Raw genomic sequence first — 15,219 nt, forward strand, 5'->3', positions numbered from 1 at the left:
ACACCCCCCCATCTGAGATGACTAGTTCTTTGCTAGAGAGCTTATAATCTAAAATTAGACTAAATAAAGAGACAGGGGTGCGTGTGTGGGTGTGCGTGTGAGTAAAATGAAGATGGGGCGGGGGGAAGAAAGATGCGACATAACACAATCATGTTACTTTTAGGTCTGGCACATGTTTCAGCACACCCTTGTGTGCACAGCCTCTTTATATGTAAAGAACCTGTAGATGCAATTTGAGATCTGTATTTCATCACAAGATTCCAGTAAAACATGCACTGAGTTGTTCGTTCACTTCTGCATGTGATTTTTGTGTACTACCTTTCGGGCACACAAATGAGAGAATCCCCATGCACCAAATTCTATTTGCACAGGAAATTGAGCGCAAATGGGTTCCATGAGTAGATTTCATCCATGAGTGAACCAATGAGTGCATAAGTGTTGTGCATGCAACAAGAGAAGCTGCGTTTAAAACATGGCCTTAAATGCTTCATAAAGTGAGGAATGACTCTCTCCTAAATGAGCTCTTTGACAAGGGTTCCACTATTTAGAAGTGAACATTTTATGGGCTTGACCCTGCAGCTTGAAAGTTCAGTTCCATTGTACAGCTCTGACTAACCACTTTTTGCCTGCTATTCAAAAGCACTAACTGGTGTACGTAAAGCATCCAATAAATTGTCATCAGACTTTCCCTTCAGTATAACTTTTATTAAAAGAGGTGCTAAGGTACTGTACTGTATGCAGTACATCATATTTATTACCAAAATTATTAACAAATATACAAAACTTTTACATGTAATTTTCTTACATCCATTTATTCTTCTATAATACTGCATTTGTTCAAGTAGGTTATCTACAGTATGTAAACATCCCTTGGATTGACCTCACACAGATTAGGAAAGCCCCTCTAACCCATGTATTTATCAAATTTGTTTTTATTTGGCTTTCATTGCTAGCATCTAACCATCACATTTGGCACATGGAAGAGACATCTACAGTGCAAAAGAGGCAGATTTTCTGGTTTTGTTCTGAGCAGTTCCGCAGTGCCAAAATTTTAAAGAGCTGAGAGGGAAAATAAATTTATGCTAACTTGACAAAGGACAGATGAGTATTTAACCTCAGTGATTCATGATCAGCAATTAAACTAAAGCACAAATCCGAAGATCTTTCCAAGCCCTCTCCTCTGAGTAACATGGGAAAAGCCAGGCTTGTTTTTCAAGGGTTAAAAGGACTCTTAGCAACAAAGAAAGAAGGCTGATTTTATCATGAATACTCCAGAAGATTCCAGTTTTCTGTTTTGTTGGCTAGCAATGGGGGGAAATAACCAAATGGGGATCCTCTTTGACAATTTCCCTGTGAGCAGAAGATTACTATTGGGCCCTAAGGATCTTCATATACCGATGCAAAGAACTCCATAAGCTGCCATGTAAAAAACCGAGACTGAGTAATATCATCATATTCCAGAAATGAAGCTTTCAAATATAGCTCTAAAAATCAGGAAATACTTTCCTCTTTGTTCTTCATTGTTTAAAAATGTAACTTAATTTAACTGAGTAAAGCTGACACACTGAGAGAGCTTTGTTTGCACCCCTCTCTCCCGTTCTCATTTAAGCACCATACTGCAATTTTAGGAGGTCTCACCCTATGTCCACACAAGCTTCTGATGAGAATGGATCTAGATTAGGACGTTTGTGTTGTGCAGAAAACACTCTGCTCCTCACTCATTACCACAGAGCCCCATTGCCCTCTGTGACGCCATACATCTCGGCCAGCTTTTTAAAGCGAGGTCCCCAGTCTGTCAGGTAGTCATAGCTCTGGTCTGAGTCCGTAGTGACAGACTGTAATGAACTGAGTGACTCTGCCACTGAGCCGTTCCCTTCAAACATGTATGTTTGGAGGGAGTCAAAAGGAGGAGCCCAGAGGTCCATGTCCGCTTCGTACAGCTTGGCCAGCACATAGTTGTGAACGTTGTTGTCCGTTATGCACGTCTGAGGTACGTAGCGGGAGAGGCTCTCTATTTCTGGCAGCATCTCCTGCCTGCTTTTCACCACTACCTGTGCCTCCCGGGGATTCCACATGGCAGCAATGTCAAAGGCCTCTGTGTCTTCCTCCCCGCCCCCTTCATCATCGTACCGGACGATATTCTCATGGATGTTCTCTTCTTCATCGATGATGTAAGGCTGCTTCCTGTGCCGCCTCATGGATAAAATGAGCAGCACGAGCACTACAAGGGGCAACCAAAACATACGGGCATCAGAAAAATTAGCTCTCTGGCTTCTGCTCTCCTTAATCACTGAGACAAGGAACAAATGAGCATTTCTAACAGAAGGCATGGCTGAAAGATGCAGTGAGAATGCAAATACCAATGCCCAGTCCAGCCATTGTACTTGGTGTTTACAAACGCTGACAGAATCAGTATGACAATTTTGTAATGATAGTAACTAAAATACCTCATTTAATGAGTTCCTCTAGATAGGAGCCCAAATTAGTAGTCCATAGAAGTCAAATACTTCTGGGATGGAGCTAAGAAAACTAATTTTAAATTTTTGGTCTGAATGTGGCTCCTTTTTCCTATAAGACACCAAACCAAATCTCAGGATTTAAACAATCCAGAACTTTGGAGTGGGGAGAGGGTTTGCTGTAAAATTGGAACCATACCCAAATGTTGTGGTTTGAGCCCATCTAATCTGCTCCCTTTCTCTCATAAATCCCATTGATTTTTTTTTTAATGACACTTAGGTTATGTCCATACTATCACTGTAGTTGGTATAACTTACGTTGCTAAGGGGTTTGGGGGAAAAAACCACCTGACTGAGCAACATACATGACACTGACAAGCACCGTGGTGCATGACACTGTGGTCAGCTCTATGTCAACGTGGGCTTGCCCTGCTGCTCGTTGGGGATGGTTTAATTATGTTAACGGGAGAGCTCACTCCCATCCGCATAGAGTGGCTACACAAGAGATCTTACAGTGGCACAGCTGTAAGCTCTCTAGTGTAGACATGACCTTAGGCTCCTGTTTGCCTAAGTCACTGTTGAAAATAGGACTTCGGTACTTTTGAAAATGTTAGCCTGTGCCTCTATCCCATTGCTTCTCAGAATGAACTTCTGAAACTTTAGGGAATATGTGGAGATCAAGGGCAGGAGCAATTTGACCCAGATTCCTGCTGATCCCAATATCTGGGGCAGAGTACAGGGGAAATGGGTAGGGAAACAGACCAGATCTGAGGATAAATGAGAGCACAAGAGAGCTATTAAGCACTGTAGCTCCCCCTGGAGGTGAGATACTAACCTTAGATATTTGTGATGATGGGACCATCTAAGCAGTGATGAGCTGCTAAAATCTTAACAACGGGTTCCCTCCTCACCCCACGAGGGGGTCATTGCCCACCCCCGCCCCCCCGGGACCCCTGCCCCATCCACCCCCCCTCCCCTGACTGCCCCCAGAACCGGGCAGGAGGGTCTCGTGGGCCACCGTAGTGGGTGCCCACCCCACCCCACCCCTAAGAGCCAGAGGTACCTGCTGGGGGGCAAGGTGGGGAGTTCCGGCAGTGCTTACCTGGGGCAGCTCCCAGGAAGCATCCGGCAGGTCCCGCTGGCTCCTGGGTGGGGGGGAGAGCATAGCTAGGGGGCAAGTAGGGGGAGCGGTTGCTCTCCCTACTGATCACATCTAAAGTGGTGCCTTAGGTGCTGACTCCGTGGGTGCTCCGGGGCTGGAGCACCCATGGGGGAAAATTGGTGGGTGTAGAGCACCCACCGGCAGCTCCCTGCCCCGCGCCCGGCCCCAGCTCACCTCACCTCCACCTCCTCCCCTGAACCCACTGCCCTGCTCTGCTTCTCTGCGCCCCCCCTCCCCCCGCCGGCTTCCTGCGAATCAGCCGGGGAGGGCAGAGAAGCAGGCCGCGGCTTCCCGCTCAGGCCGAGGGTGGCAGAGGTGAGCTGGGGCAGGAAGCGGTTCCCCTGTGCACGCCCCCCCCCCCCCGGGTTACCTGCTGTGGCGCGGGCAGCCCTCCTCGTGCCCCTCCGCCCCAGCTCACCTCCGCCTCCCTGGGCCTGAGCAGGAAGCTGTGGCCTGCTTCTCAGCCTGCCCCGGCTTTCCGCGCAAACAGCTGATTCGCGGGAAGCCAGGCGTGGGGGAGAAGCAGAGTAGGGAGGAGGCGGAGCGGAGGTGAGGTGAGCTGGGGGTGGGGCGGGGAGCTGCCGGTGGGTGCTCTGCGCCCACCAAATTTTCCCCTCGGGTGCTCCAGGAGTGGAGTACCCGTGGAGTCGGCGCCTAAGGCGCCACTTTTGACCGGTTAAATTTAGAAGCCCTTTTAGAACCGGTTGCCCCTCACGGAACAACCGGTTCCAAAAGGGCTTCTAAATTTAACAACCGGTTCTAGTGAACCGGTGCGAACCGGCTCCAGCTCACCACTACATCTAAGTAAGTAGATAGATCTGATTAAAACACAGAATGGGAGCAGAGGTGCTAAACATCTGGAAGATTCAGAGCCAAATACTGAAATTTACAAGTTTTCAATTTTTTTCTGATTTGTGTGTGTGTGAGAGAAACTTTGACCATTTGACCTCCCTTGCCCTGTTGCCCTTCTTTGTCTCATAAAATCTTGGGGGGAAATGCTGAGGTCAATAAAGAAAAAGCTTTATATATATTATACACACACTTCTATTTTATACACACAATCAACCTTTGTGAGGCTAACAGTCTCCCAAGTATCATGACCAGAATAGGTGAGTTAATGCCCTCATTAGGAAAGGGAACCCAAGTTTTACCTAACAAGACAAAGATGCAGGCTAGGATTGCAGTGAGTGCTCCTCTGCTCAGGCTGACAGGGAGTATATAGGCCTCTGCATTGCAGGACATCACCACACCATCGTCATCACAGCCGCACACGTGCACGGTCAGCGTACCAGTGCTGCTCAGCATGGGGCGCCCGTTATCGGCGATCAGGATGGGGAGATAAAAGGTGTTCTGCTCGTGCTGTCGGAAGCCAGATCTCCTGGTTAAAATCCAGGCAGTGTTGTCTAGGGTAGGAAATTAATAAAGATATTTAAGAATTTATGATGCCAACATTTTCAGCTGGAAATGGAGGTTTAACCCCCTCCCCCCTCCAGCATTAGACACACATTGGGGATATCCTTTCCCTGGTTTCTTTGCTTTTCACCAGTTTGCCACTAATCAGCATTTTGCCTCAGTCTCCCATCCTCACTCCAACATGTTTTCAGGCTAAAACATATAGAGCTGTAAGGCGTACACCTTATGAGACTCTCTTACCCTGTGTGACACTAAGTGCCCAGAGCAAACTCTCAGCCTTCAGATCTTGCTCAAATATCTTTCAGAAAGCAAGATAGAAATGAACAGTTGAGGGTAGCTTCTTGTCCCTGTTTGTTCCTGCTCAGCAGCTTTTCTAGGCCTTGTTGTTTGTGCTTCCAGTGCAAATGCTGTGGAAACCTCTTTGTGTAACCCTTGTGGACATGTGATGGTCTCTTATTTTTGATGTGTGGCTTGTTTTTTCTACATCTGAAAGACCTCTAAAATCAGCTGGCTCAATCATTCTGGGCTATACAAGCTGGGGGCACCAGCGGGATAAAAGAAGCCAAAATAAGTCTCATTCAGTGTCTCGTTGGGTTGGGTTGCGACGGAAGGGGAGGATGGCATGCTTTTTCAGCACTCTCCCTCCACCCCCCCGCCCCAAATAAGGGCAGTTTAATCAAAATTAAAACATTTTGCAGGAATGTCCATTTTGACAAAACTTTAGATGGGACAAGATTGAAGTATTTTGTTTTGACAATATCAAACATTTCATTTAGATTATATTAATTTATATAATATGGTATTTATATATTAATGTCATGTCTAATATAAAAGTCAAAACTAAATGAATGAAAACAAAGTTGAAACAAAATATTTCAACACTATATTGAAATGAAACATTTTGGTCTCAATTCAAACTTTTTTGGAATTATTTCACAGGAAATTGAAATTTCACTCTTCTAATTTAGAACACCCCTTGCCAAAATGTTGCACTTTCCTGCAGAACAGAATTTCCAGTTCTCACCCAGCTCTTCTCAAAACACGAAAGGCCCCTGTCCACACTACAAACTTCAGAGTCAGGACTTCCGAATTACCGTGGGTGCAGCTGGCCAGAAGGGTTGGGGTTCAGGCAGCTGTTCACAGTTCGATCCTCATGAAAACGTGCAGGGATTTTCTGGGGAAGTCAGTGCTGATCTCGTCAGCGCTAAATCAGTGAAGAGAATTCTTTGCCATCTCTAGGTTTGTCTACACAGAGTGGGAGTGGGGGTAGAGGATTAATTTGACATGCATTATTTAATTTGCAGGACATGAGCTGCACTAATGGCACACACACAGGCTGGTGGTGCCTCTTTCGATTCAGATCATTGTGCACAGACAGTGGTGGCTTGGTGAACAACAAGCATGTTGCATTCTCTGAGGGTATCCCATGGTCCTTTGCTTTGCTGCTGAGCAGTGTGCATTCTGGGATTTTTCTCTCTGTGAATTGTGGCTTGTATACCAGAAGCCAGGGCATTTCAATTAAAAAAAAAATCCCATTTTTCCATTCTCTCTTCCCCATGCTTCCTTTTCTGGGCAGACTAGCATTGATTTTTGAATTGCTGTCAGCCAGCATGGACTCAGCAACGCTGGCAACTGTGAGCACACAGAGGCTGCTTGGACTCTATTTCAGCACTCAAAGCTGGATGACTTTGGGTTTGGACTTCACTTGCCACATCAGCTGCAGAGGCTGACGAAGAAGAGGAGGACGGCGGGCAACTGACATGAGAGAAGCAGTTGCTGAAGTAGCTTCACAGCCTGCAGTGCCATTTCTGGGCTCGGGAAGCCAGCATGGATTGGTGGGAAAGGATCACTCTGCAGAGCTGGGGCAATCCGCCATGGCGAGAGAATTTCAGGGTAGTGTAGGCAACCTTTTTTGAGATCTGTACAGAACTGGCCCTGGAGCGGCAGCATACCAACACATGGTGCCCCATACCTGCGGAGAAGTAGGCTGCCATTGCCATCTGGAAGCTGGTCACCCCAGAATGCTACTGGAACACCGCCAACCAATTTGGCCTGGGGAGATCAGCTGTGGGGGCCATTGTTTATGTGTGGTGCCATGGAAGAGGTACTGTTGCACCAGGTTATAAAGCTTGGTAATGTTCAGCATATTACTGATGGGTTTGCACTCCTGGGATTCCCACACTACTGCCATCAGTTGCTCCAATACAATGTACCTATTATTTGGCTCCTCCCATCCCTTCCCCTCCATGCCCGCAGTTCAGAATTTATACACAGAAAGGGGTATTTCTCCATGGTGCTACAAAGGCTGTTGACCACCGTGGCAGGTTTACAGACTTAAATGCAGGGTGGTCTGGAAGAGTCCACAATGGTTGGATTTTGGGAACTCAGCTCTGTTTATCTTAATGGATCAAGAACAGTTTGCCTAGAGGATGATTATGGACATGAATGGTGTGCAGATTGCTCTGGTTATCCTAGGAGACCTGGCTTGTCCCCTGCTTCCCTGGGTAACAGCCATTCACAGTTGGTTTGGCCAGAAGGAAGGAATTGTTTAACTACAGTCTTAATAGTTGCAGAATGACAGTGGGTGTGCATTTTGCCATTTGAAAGGAAGGTGGTGCTGTTTGTGGAATATGTTGGAAGCTGGAGGGAAAAAAATAAGTGCCTTAAAATTATTGCTCCGTGACATTTTGAACAACATTTGTCAGAGTAAGGGAAAAGCCTTCCACCTGGGATTAAGGCTGTGTCTTGAGAAGCCAGCAAGGAATCCAATACAAAATAGAAACAGCCAGGGCAATGCTGTCATAGATACCTCTTGATCTTACTTTGAGTCTCAGCCTGAAAATGTGCAGCTGTTACCCAGTTGAGGGTGTGTGTGTGTGTGTGTGGGTGGGGGGGGGGCCGGATTGTGAACAGTGCAGTATTAGTGAAGTGAAGGGCCATGTTGTGGAAATCATTTTATTTTGTCTGTGCTTGGTTCTTCTGTAAAACACTCTGAACTATTTACAGTCTATGGATTTTCTATATAAAATGCATTGATAACTCTTTTTTTATAAATTATTTTAATGAGTTTTATTATTAAACACTGTATTATATAGCAAACAGAAAGAGGCCTTATTTAGAACAATAACTAAACAAAAATTCAAAGTGACATTGTGCAGTGGAGGGCAGAACACAACCAGGGGAGGGAGGGCTCAAATCACAGGGGAACATATGCCTAGCCTCTTCCTCTTCTGGTGTTGAGTGGCAAGGGTCAAAGTTATTAAGGGTGGTAGATGAGGGCTCCCAGGTGAAATTGTTCTTGCTGTCCTGAGCTTGGGTCTGTGAAGGAATAGCCTTTGTGGGGTTGGGGGTACTCTGTTGGGTGTAGAACAGTACACGCTGTTGCTAGTGTTCCCAGTACCCTATATTGTCAGGGGCTGCATAACATGGCTGGGTCCTGGTTAACAGAAGCGGCAGCAGACCCTTCCGGCTCTCTGTTGCCTCCAGGAGATGCCTTCATATCTCCATGTCTATTTCAACAGCATCTTTTGCCGTTGCAATGCTGTCCCTGGCCACTGTGACACTGTCTTTGTTCACCCCAATGGTCTCTCTGAGGAGCTCAGTTTCTTTTTCCTTCTCTTTGCCCAAGTACAGCCTCCATCTCTCCACTATTTTCATTTGTCATTGGGCCTCTGCAATGAGGCCCGCAAACATTTCATGCTGCGTTTTAAGTCTCTTCCCTATCAGGTTAGCCAGCATCTCAGCTATTGATAAAGGCCTTGTCATGGAGGGTCTGTCCACTGCAAGTGCTGCAGCTGTGGGAGGAAGGAAAAGATAAAAGTGGTTATTGTTCATATTCCAGAGAGGCTACAATAGCATTGTTTTTCATATGCATGTGACGTTATTGACATAAACTGTGACTGTATAGATCATTGTTGCAACCAGGGTCCTATGGTTGCACCAGGTCTTGTACAGAGGAGGCCAAGTGGGGTGAGTCTGGAAAGGTTGTAGTTTGCTGGTTATGATTATACAGTTTGTATGTGTGTATCATTTTTTGTATTTGAAGTTATGAATATTGGCTATTTACTTGTATCTCAATGTGTTTGACTCTAAGTAACCTCATTGAAGCATTTGGTCAGCTTCTTGAGAGAGTCTCAGTAAGTGCCCAATAAAGAAACACTTAACTGACAATGGACTTTAGGAGACACCAATCCACATCTGAGCTTTCCTGGGGATGTTCAAACTAACATGTAAACAATGGCGTTGGCCTGCAAAATGCTGGATCATTCATAGACATGTGACTTGCCCAGGTGGCTACAAACTCCATCTTGTTGCTATGGCTTTGCACAGAAGAACAAAGGGGTTTCCATTCACAAGAGAGAAAATATAAAAGGCCCTGGAAGCCTTTCCGTTTTGTCTTCAGCTGACTTAAAAGATAGCCTCTCCACCCCAAAGAGATGCCTGAAATAAACTGAAACAAAGGACAGTAACTACGGGGGGTGTGAATGATTGCTGGACCCAGACTAGGAAGGAATCTAGTCTGTGAAAGAAGCTTATTGGAACGTCTCTGAGGATGACGTTTACCTGCATTTAATTTCCTACTGTATTAGGCTTAGACTTGTGTGTTTTTGTTTTATTTTGCTTGGTAATTTACTTTGTTCTGTCTGTAATTACTTGGAACCACTTAAATTCTACTTTTTATACTTAATAAAATCACTGTTACTTATTACTGAACCCAGAGTTAGTGACTAATACCTGGGAGAGCAAACAGCTGTCCATATCTCTCTATCAGTGTTACAGAAGGAGGACAATTTATGAGTTTACCCTGTATAAGCTTTATACAGAGTAAAATGGATTTATTTGGTGTTTGGATCCCATTGGGAGCTAGGTGTCTGGGTGCTAGAAACAGAAGCACTTCTTAAGCTGTTTTCAGTTAACTCTTCAGCTTTTCGGGGACGTGGTTCAGACTCTGGGTCTGTGTTTGCAGCAGGCTAGCGTGTCTGGCTCAACAAGACAGGGTACTGAAGTCCCAAGCTGGCAGGAAAAATGGGCTCAGGGGTAGACTCAGCACATCAGGTGGCAGTCCCAAGGGGGTTTCTGTGACCCAACCCATCACAATGCACTTGGTGACTTTCTTTCCTTGAGATTCCTTCCTAGTCTTGGGGGAACTTCAGAGATGGTAAGTAGTGTGTGAATGAGAACTCTACAGGGATTTTTGTTTGTGTGTTATTTGCTGCTTGGGGTTTGCCGTTGCCCCTCAGAGGCTAGGGAAGGGTTGGGAATTTTGCATTTTTGCTTATACAGTGTGGTAGGGGTGAGTGGAGGGCCTGCGTGGAATCCCCTCTACATCACTTTTAGGCTGTCCTGATTCTCAGTGATGTTACATATAGGTGGGTGACTAAAAAGCAGAGAATGGCCTTATTGAAAAAAGCAAAGGGCAGACCAGTGAGATACGTGGTGAAGTAATTCACCAAGACGGCTCTTCCCCCAAAATGCTGCAGGAATGGAAGGGGGATGGCTGCATAGCCATCCTCCATAATGCCCAGACCAAAATCAGGTAATTTCTTTGGCTTAGATTCTGCTTTATCTTCCTTGCAGAGGTGGTGAAAGTGCAGAGAAAACTAGGGTTCTGCCGTGGTTGTCTGAAGCATTCACTGTTACAGAGCATCAATGCCTCCGCAAGGAGCTGTAGTTTTTGTACCTGTACAGGCATGCGGTGTCCGTGTCTACTTCATGTAAACTGAATAGCAACCAAACTTCCTGTAACCACTGCATTGATAAACTGTTTAATTTTGCACAAATGAATGTTTTCATTACTTAAATAAGCTTGAGGAGGTATGGGGGGTGCAGGTGGAGGCTGTGCCAGGCAAACCCCCCCAACCCCATTTGCCCTCTCAAAATGGCTGCCATTTTGAGAGGGCAAATGGGGTTGGGGGGGTTTGCCAGACAGGACAGATGTGGGGAGAGGAAAGAAAAATAGGTGGATGGACATGTGTCCTCCATGGTGTGGGCTTGAAAATGGTCAGGACTTTAGCATGAGACAGATGCAGGCTGCTTGGCCAGAGCAGCCACCATTTTGAAAACTGTATGGAGGGGCCAAAAACGCAATGTGGACTGGGGACGAGGCTGGAGACTCGGAAAGGCTCCTAGCTTGCATCAAACTAAAGTGGCTTTGGCCATGGGGCACCCAAACTGAAGCTAGCATAGCACAATAATAATAATAATAATAATTTAATTATAAAGATAGATACTTACATGACAAGCTTCCCTTGAGAGGGTCTGCCTTATCAGTCCGAGCCTGGATTTCTGGCTGGGAATTGGGCTTGGTTGCTGCACATCAGGAACTGGGCTCACTTTCTACCTGGCCAACATCATGGTACTGAATCCTGAAGAAATCTTAGCATTCTGGGGAGAGGTCTTCACTGGCTTCCTCATGTTCATCCTCCAGTGAGTCTTGCAGGTTGTCCTTGGGGTGGGGACAGAGCAGGGTCCATACCCTTCCTGGTTTGGGTGGTAGGGTAACTGATCAAAATTCTGTCCAGCTCTTCAAAAGATGGACAGGTCACATTGCCACTACTGGACCTTTTCCCAGCATCCCCAGTGTGAATGTAAGTCCTCCTGGGCTGTTTGCTCTTTACCCTGCAGTGTTTGGTGTGCTGGTTGAGGCCCGGCCTGGTTACGTGCTTAGCAGTGCCCATAGAAAGAGCTTTCTTCTGGTGGGTGGCCACAAGAGCTTTCTGATGCTTCTCCCCAGGTGGTGATGAGATTCAGGGTCTCAGCATAGCTCCAAGCAGCTGCTCTAGGCATGTTTTAAGGCTTCTGGAGTAATACTGATGCATTCAAATCCAGGAGAAAATGGACAAAATCTGGCCCTGTGCCAGTTTTTAAACAGGGAAAGGGGCATCTGGTCAGCTTGACACCAGAGCAGTGGAAGGCATAGAGGTAAATAGACAAGTCATTAATGGTTGCCTGCAAAGCATTGTGGGATAGCAGCTGGAGGACTGCCAAAGAAGTGCACAACAGCTTTGCATGAGCACAAAGAATAGAACAAACTCTATTTGAGTCAAATTTCTTTCACTTTGAAAGAAGCTTCCAGAGTTAATATGATGTACAGGAGAGACTTCTTCCTACCATAGGCTGAAAGCATTATTTTCCAACCCTGTATCGGCTCCATTGTCAATGCTAGGTCTCCTATACGCAGTGCAGAGAAGTAGCTCTGTACCACTGGGCAAGACGTGGTGAGCCGCTTCTGCACTAAATATTTCACTGCGAATGTTTATATAGTTGTGGCTACCTCTTAAAGCTAGAATAAAGGACACTTTTAGGCCTGATCCTGTGTGCAAGGCTTGCAAGATCAGGTTCAGTTCCAAATGTTTTTCACTTTGAATGATCCCATTTGAACCATCCAGCTAACATGCTTATCTCCTTGTTCTTGGACAATGGTTTTTCACTGTCTTCCCTTGTTACTCCCTGTTTCCTTTTTTGAGTGTTCTACTCTGGCTTCTCCCTTTCTGCTCCGTGCGTCCTAGATGGCTTCTTACCTCTGTGCTGTGCATCTCCCCTGTAACTCTTACAGCTTTTTTACGAGCAGCAAGTGAACAAGTGTAAAGAGCTTTGAGAAAAAGAGAGGAGACACTGGAATAATAGGAGCATTCACATTCTGTGCTTGGAAGAAAACATGTAGGGTGCAAAAGAGTGAAATTATTTTGCTCTCGATTTCTCCTAGTTCCAGTTCTAATCCTACCTTTAAGCCTTGCCTTTTGAACCAAGTCCCACTCTTGAAATTTTAGATGCCTACAGCATGACAAGATCTGAATTTGCACAATACTGACACTTTTCCTCGAAGAAAAGCGCCAATCACTGGGAAATATTTATATAGACGTAAATGTTGTATAACCTTCAAGTGTATAAAATGTCATTTTACTGCTGCCTTTAAGGAGCAGATGTCACTTGGCATTATTGATAATGGCAGGTTCATAGCGCACTGTGAGTCAAAGCCTCTCACATCCAACTCAGGCTATAGAAATAAGTGTCACTAACGGATGGCGTCCACTCTGATTACCTTGATTGTCCCTCAGAGTGAAGTTGGGGTTGTTAGCTGCCTCAGGAGCCAAGCTGTAGTAGAAGTGCTGACCCCCTTGTGGGTCATCCTGGTCAATTGCACTCACTGTCTGAATCAGCTGTGGGATGCAAGAACAAAACAGAGTGATAGCAGCCCTGCTAGGGAGACACCGCTTAAAGAATTACACTCCAAAAGTGAAAGCCAATTCAGTGTTTGAACAAGACCATCTTGTGAGGGACAACTCATGACCTGAGACATTGAAAGCCTTCTAGACTTCATTTTATTTCATTACAATCATAAAAATCCCAGTAAAACTAGGGATGGGCCAATTGGTTCATTTAAAATAACAGACAAGCCACTCCTCAGTTCCCAGCTTAAATCAAACCTTTTTTGAAGCCTCTGAAATGCTCAGAAGCACATGATCAGAAGTCACAAGAAAGCCCATTGTAAATAGACTTCCAACCTCATTTTCTACTACCAAGTAGATAACTTTCAGACACTTATCCACACTGAACCCTAGATGAGTATTTTGAACACAATTTTAATTAGTAAGGAATGTTTCACAAGGAAACATGTTGCTTTGCTTAAAAGATGGAAAAAAAGGCAGTTCTGTAGCATTATATATGTAAATTTTCCATGCCTGATTTCCATGTGATGAATGCTCCCTTCCAGGGGTGTGCACAAGGGGGAAGGCAAGCAGGGGCATGCCCTCCCCCCAATAATTGGCAGGGGCACAGAACGTGCCCCTCCAAAAATGGTCAAATTTAAATTCCTGCCCCTGCTCCATTCGCTGGTTTCTACTAACTTTCACACAATAAGCTAAACCTACTGTAACTTACGGAATATAAACTTCCCTCCGCATTCTATATGTTCTGTCACCAAGGATGTGCACTAGAAAAAGCATTTGGATTTCAGAAGAACTAGTGCTGGTGATAGTGTAGTTGACCCACAGTTCAAAATATCTTGGGTGAAATTCTAACTCCATTTAAGTCAGTGGGAGTTTTGCCATTGACTTTAAATGGTGAAATCTAAGCTCCCTTAATTTTTTTTAATTAATTAGGTTTTTCCTATGGAGTCAACAATAAGAAAACAAACAAGCATTGCCTTAAGCAATGAATATAATAGGCTGTTTGGAAAGAAACTAAAATAGAAGCTGATTCAAAGCCAATTTCTGCCACCTTTACGCCATATGTAGCCTGTTGATTTCAATGGGGAGTAACAGAATACGCCCCTGGCTCAGCCTGAGCATGTAACAGAATCAGAGACAAACCTGTTGCTTAGTTTTAATATAAAGAATAAACTTCTACTTGAATTCATAGCATTGAAGTTTGTTTTCTAAGTGATTAACCGGGAAATGATCGATCTGGGCAGTCTTAAATAGCACTTTGAAACTGATTCCAGGAATGTTTCAGAGTGGTGCAAAGCAATTTAGTCACATGACTCCAGTTATTCCTAATGGCAGCTGCCTGTCTAAATTCTCATGCACTACTTGAAAAGTTTGTCCCCTAGGAAACCCAAACAGTGATGATTTTTCTTTGCCTCATGCTGGGGCTTCTTTGTGCATAGTTTGTACAAAGTTATCTCTGGTATAAACCCATTGACTTGAGGAGAGTCATATCGTGAAGTCGGCCCACTCGCTCCAGGCTACTTTATAGTGGTAATTAGGCTTGAAGTAGATTTAGTGAAAGCTAAGGGCAGGTCTAAAATAGGAAATGTCTATTTTTTTTCTCCCCTACTAAGAGATGGGCATTCCAGTTTTTAAATTTAGGCATCCAATTCTTATTTGAGCACCCAAATGTAGTACCGTGGATACTGAATGCCTAAGGGCCAGGTTGAGCAATGGCTGGGCTCAGTGACAAAATTCCCACTGACATCAATGAGTGTAAGATCAGACTTTAAATGCTGAGTTTGTGTGTCTGCCTGTGGAATATAGACACCCCAATGAATGAGTCCATATATGAAAGGTCTGATTTGAGACAGAGGAGTGACATCATCGTGAAGTCGACACTGCTTGCTTCAGTGGAGTGATTCTTGATTTTCATGGGTGTCAGTGAGTGGAACCTAGGATTCTATGTTAGAAATACCTAGACTTCCTGTAATTACATGATCAAACCCCTAGAGAGCTGACTCAGTCTGTCATCCTTCCT

The 15,219-nt window shown here is 45.1% G+C and overlaps 2 protein-coding genes across 5 annotated transcripts in view; one reads left to right on the forward strand and one right to left on the reverse strand.

Moving 5' to 3' along the window:
* Positions 1–15,219, forward strand: part of LOC125632051 (uncharacterized) — a 98,435-nt gene that overhangs the window by 70,181 nt on the left and 13,035 nt on the right. The gene's annotated exons all lie outside the window — the stretch shown is intronic.
* Positions 685–15,219, reverse strand: part of CDH20 (cadherin 20) — a 246,230-nt gene continuing 231,695 nt past the window's right edge. For both annotated transcript variants that reach the window (XM_048839675.2, XM_048839673.2), the window contains 3 exons: positions 13,073–13,190; positions 4,770–5,021; positions 685–2,221 (listed from right to left, as the gene is read on the reverse strand). In XM_048839675.2, coding sequence (XP_048695632.2) covers positions 1,722–2,221; positions 4,770–5,021; positions 13,073–13,190 — 870 coding nt within the window. In that variant the 3' untranslated portion in view covers positions 685–1,721. The remainder of the gene's footprint in view (positions 2,222–4,769; positions 5,022–13,072; positions 13,191–15,219) is intronic.

The sequence above is a fragment of the Caretta caretta genome, chromosome 2 (assembly GCF_965140235.1).
Source record: "Caretta caretta isolate rCarCar2 chromosome 2, rCarCar1.hap1, whole genome shotgun sequence".
NCBI classification, from domain to species: domain Eukaryota; kingdom Metazoa; phylum Chordata; order Testudines; family Cheloniidae; genus Caretta; species Caretta caretta.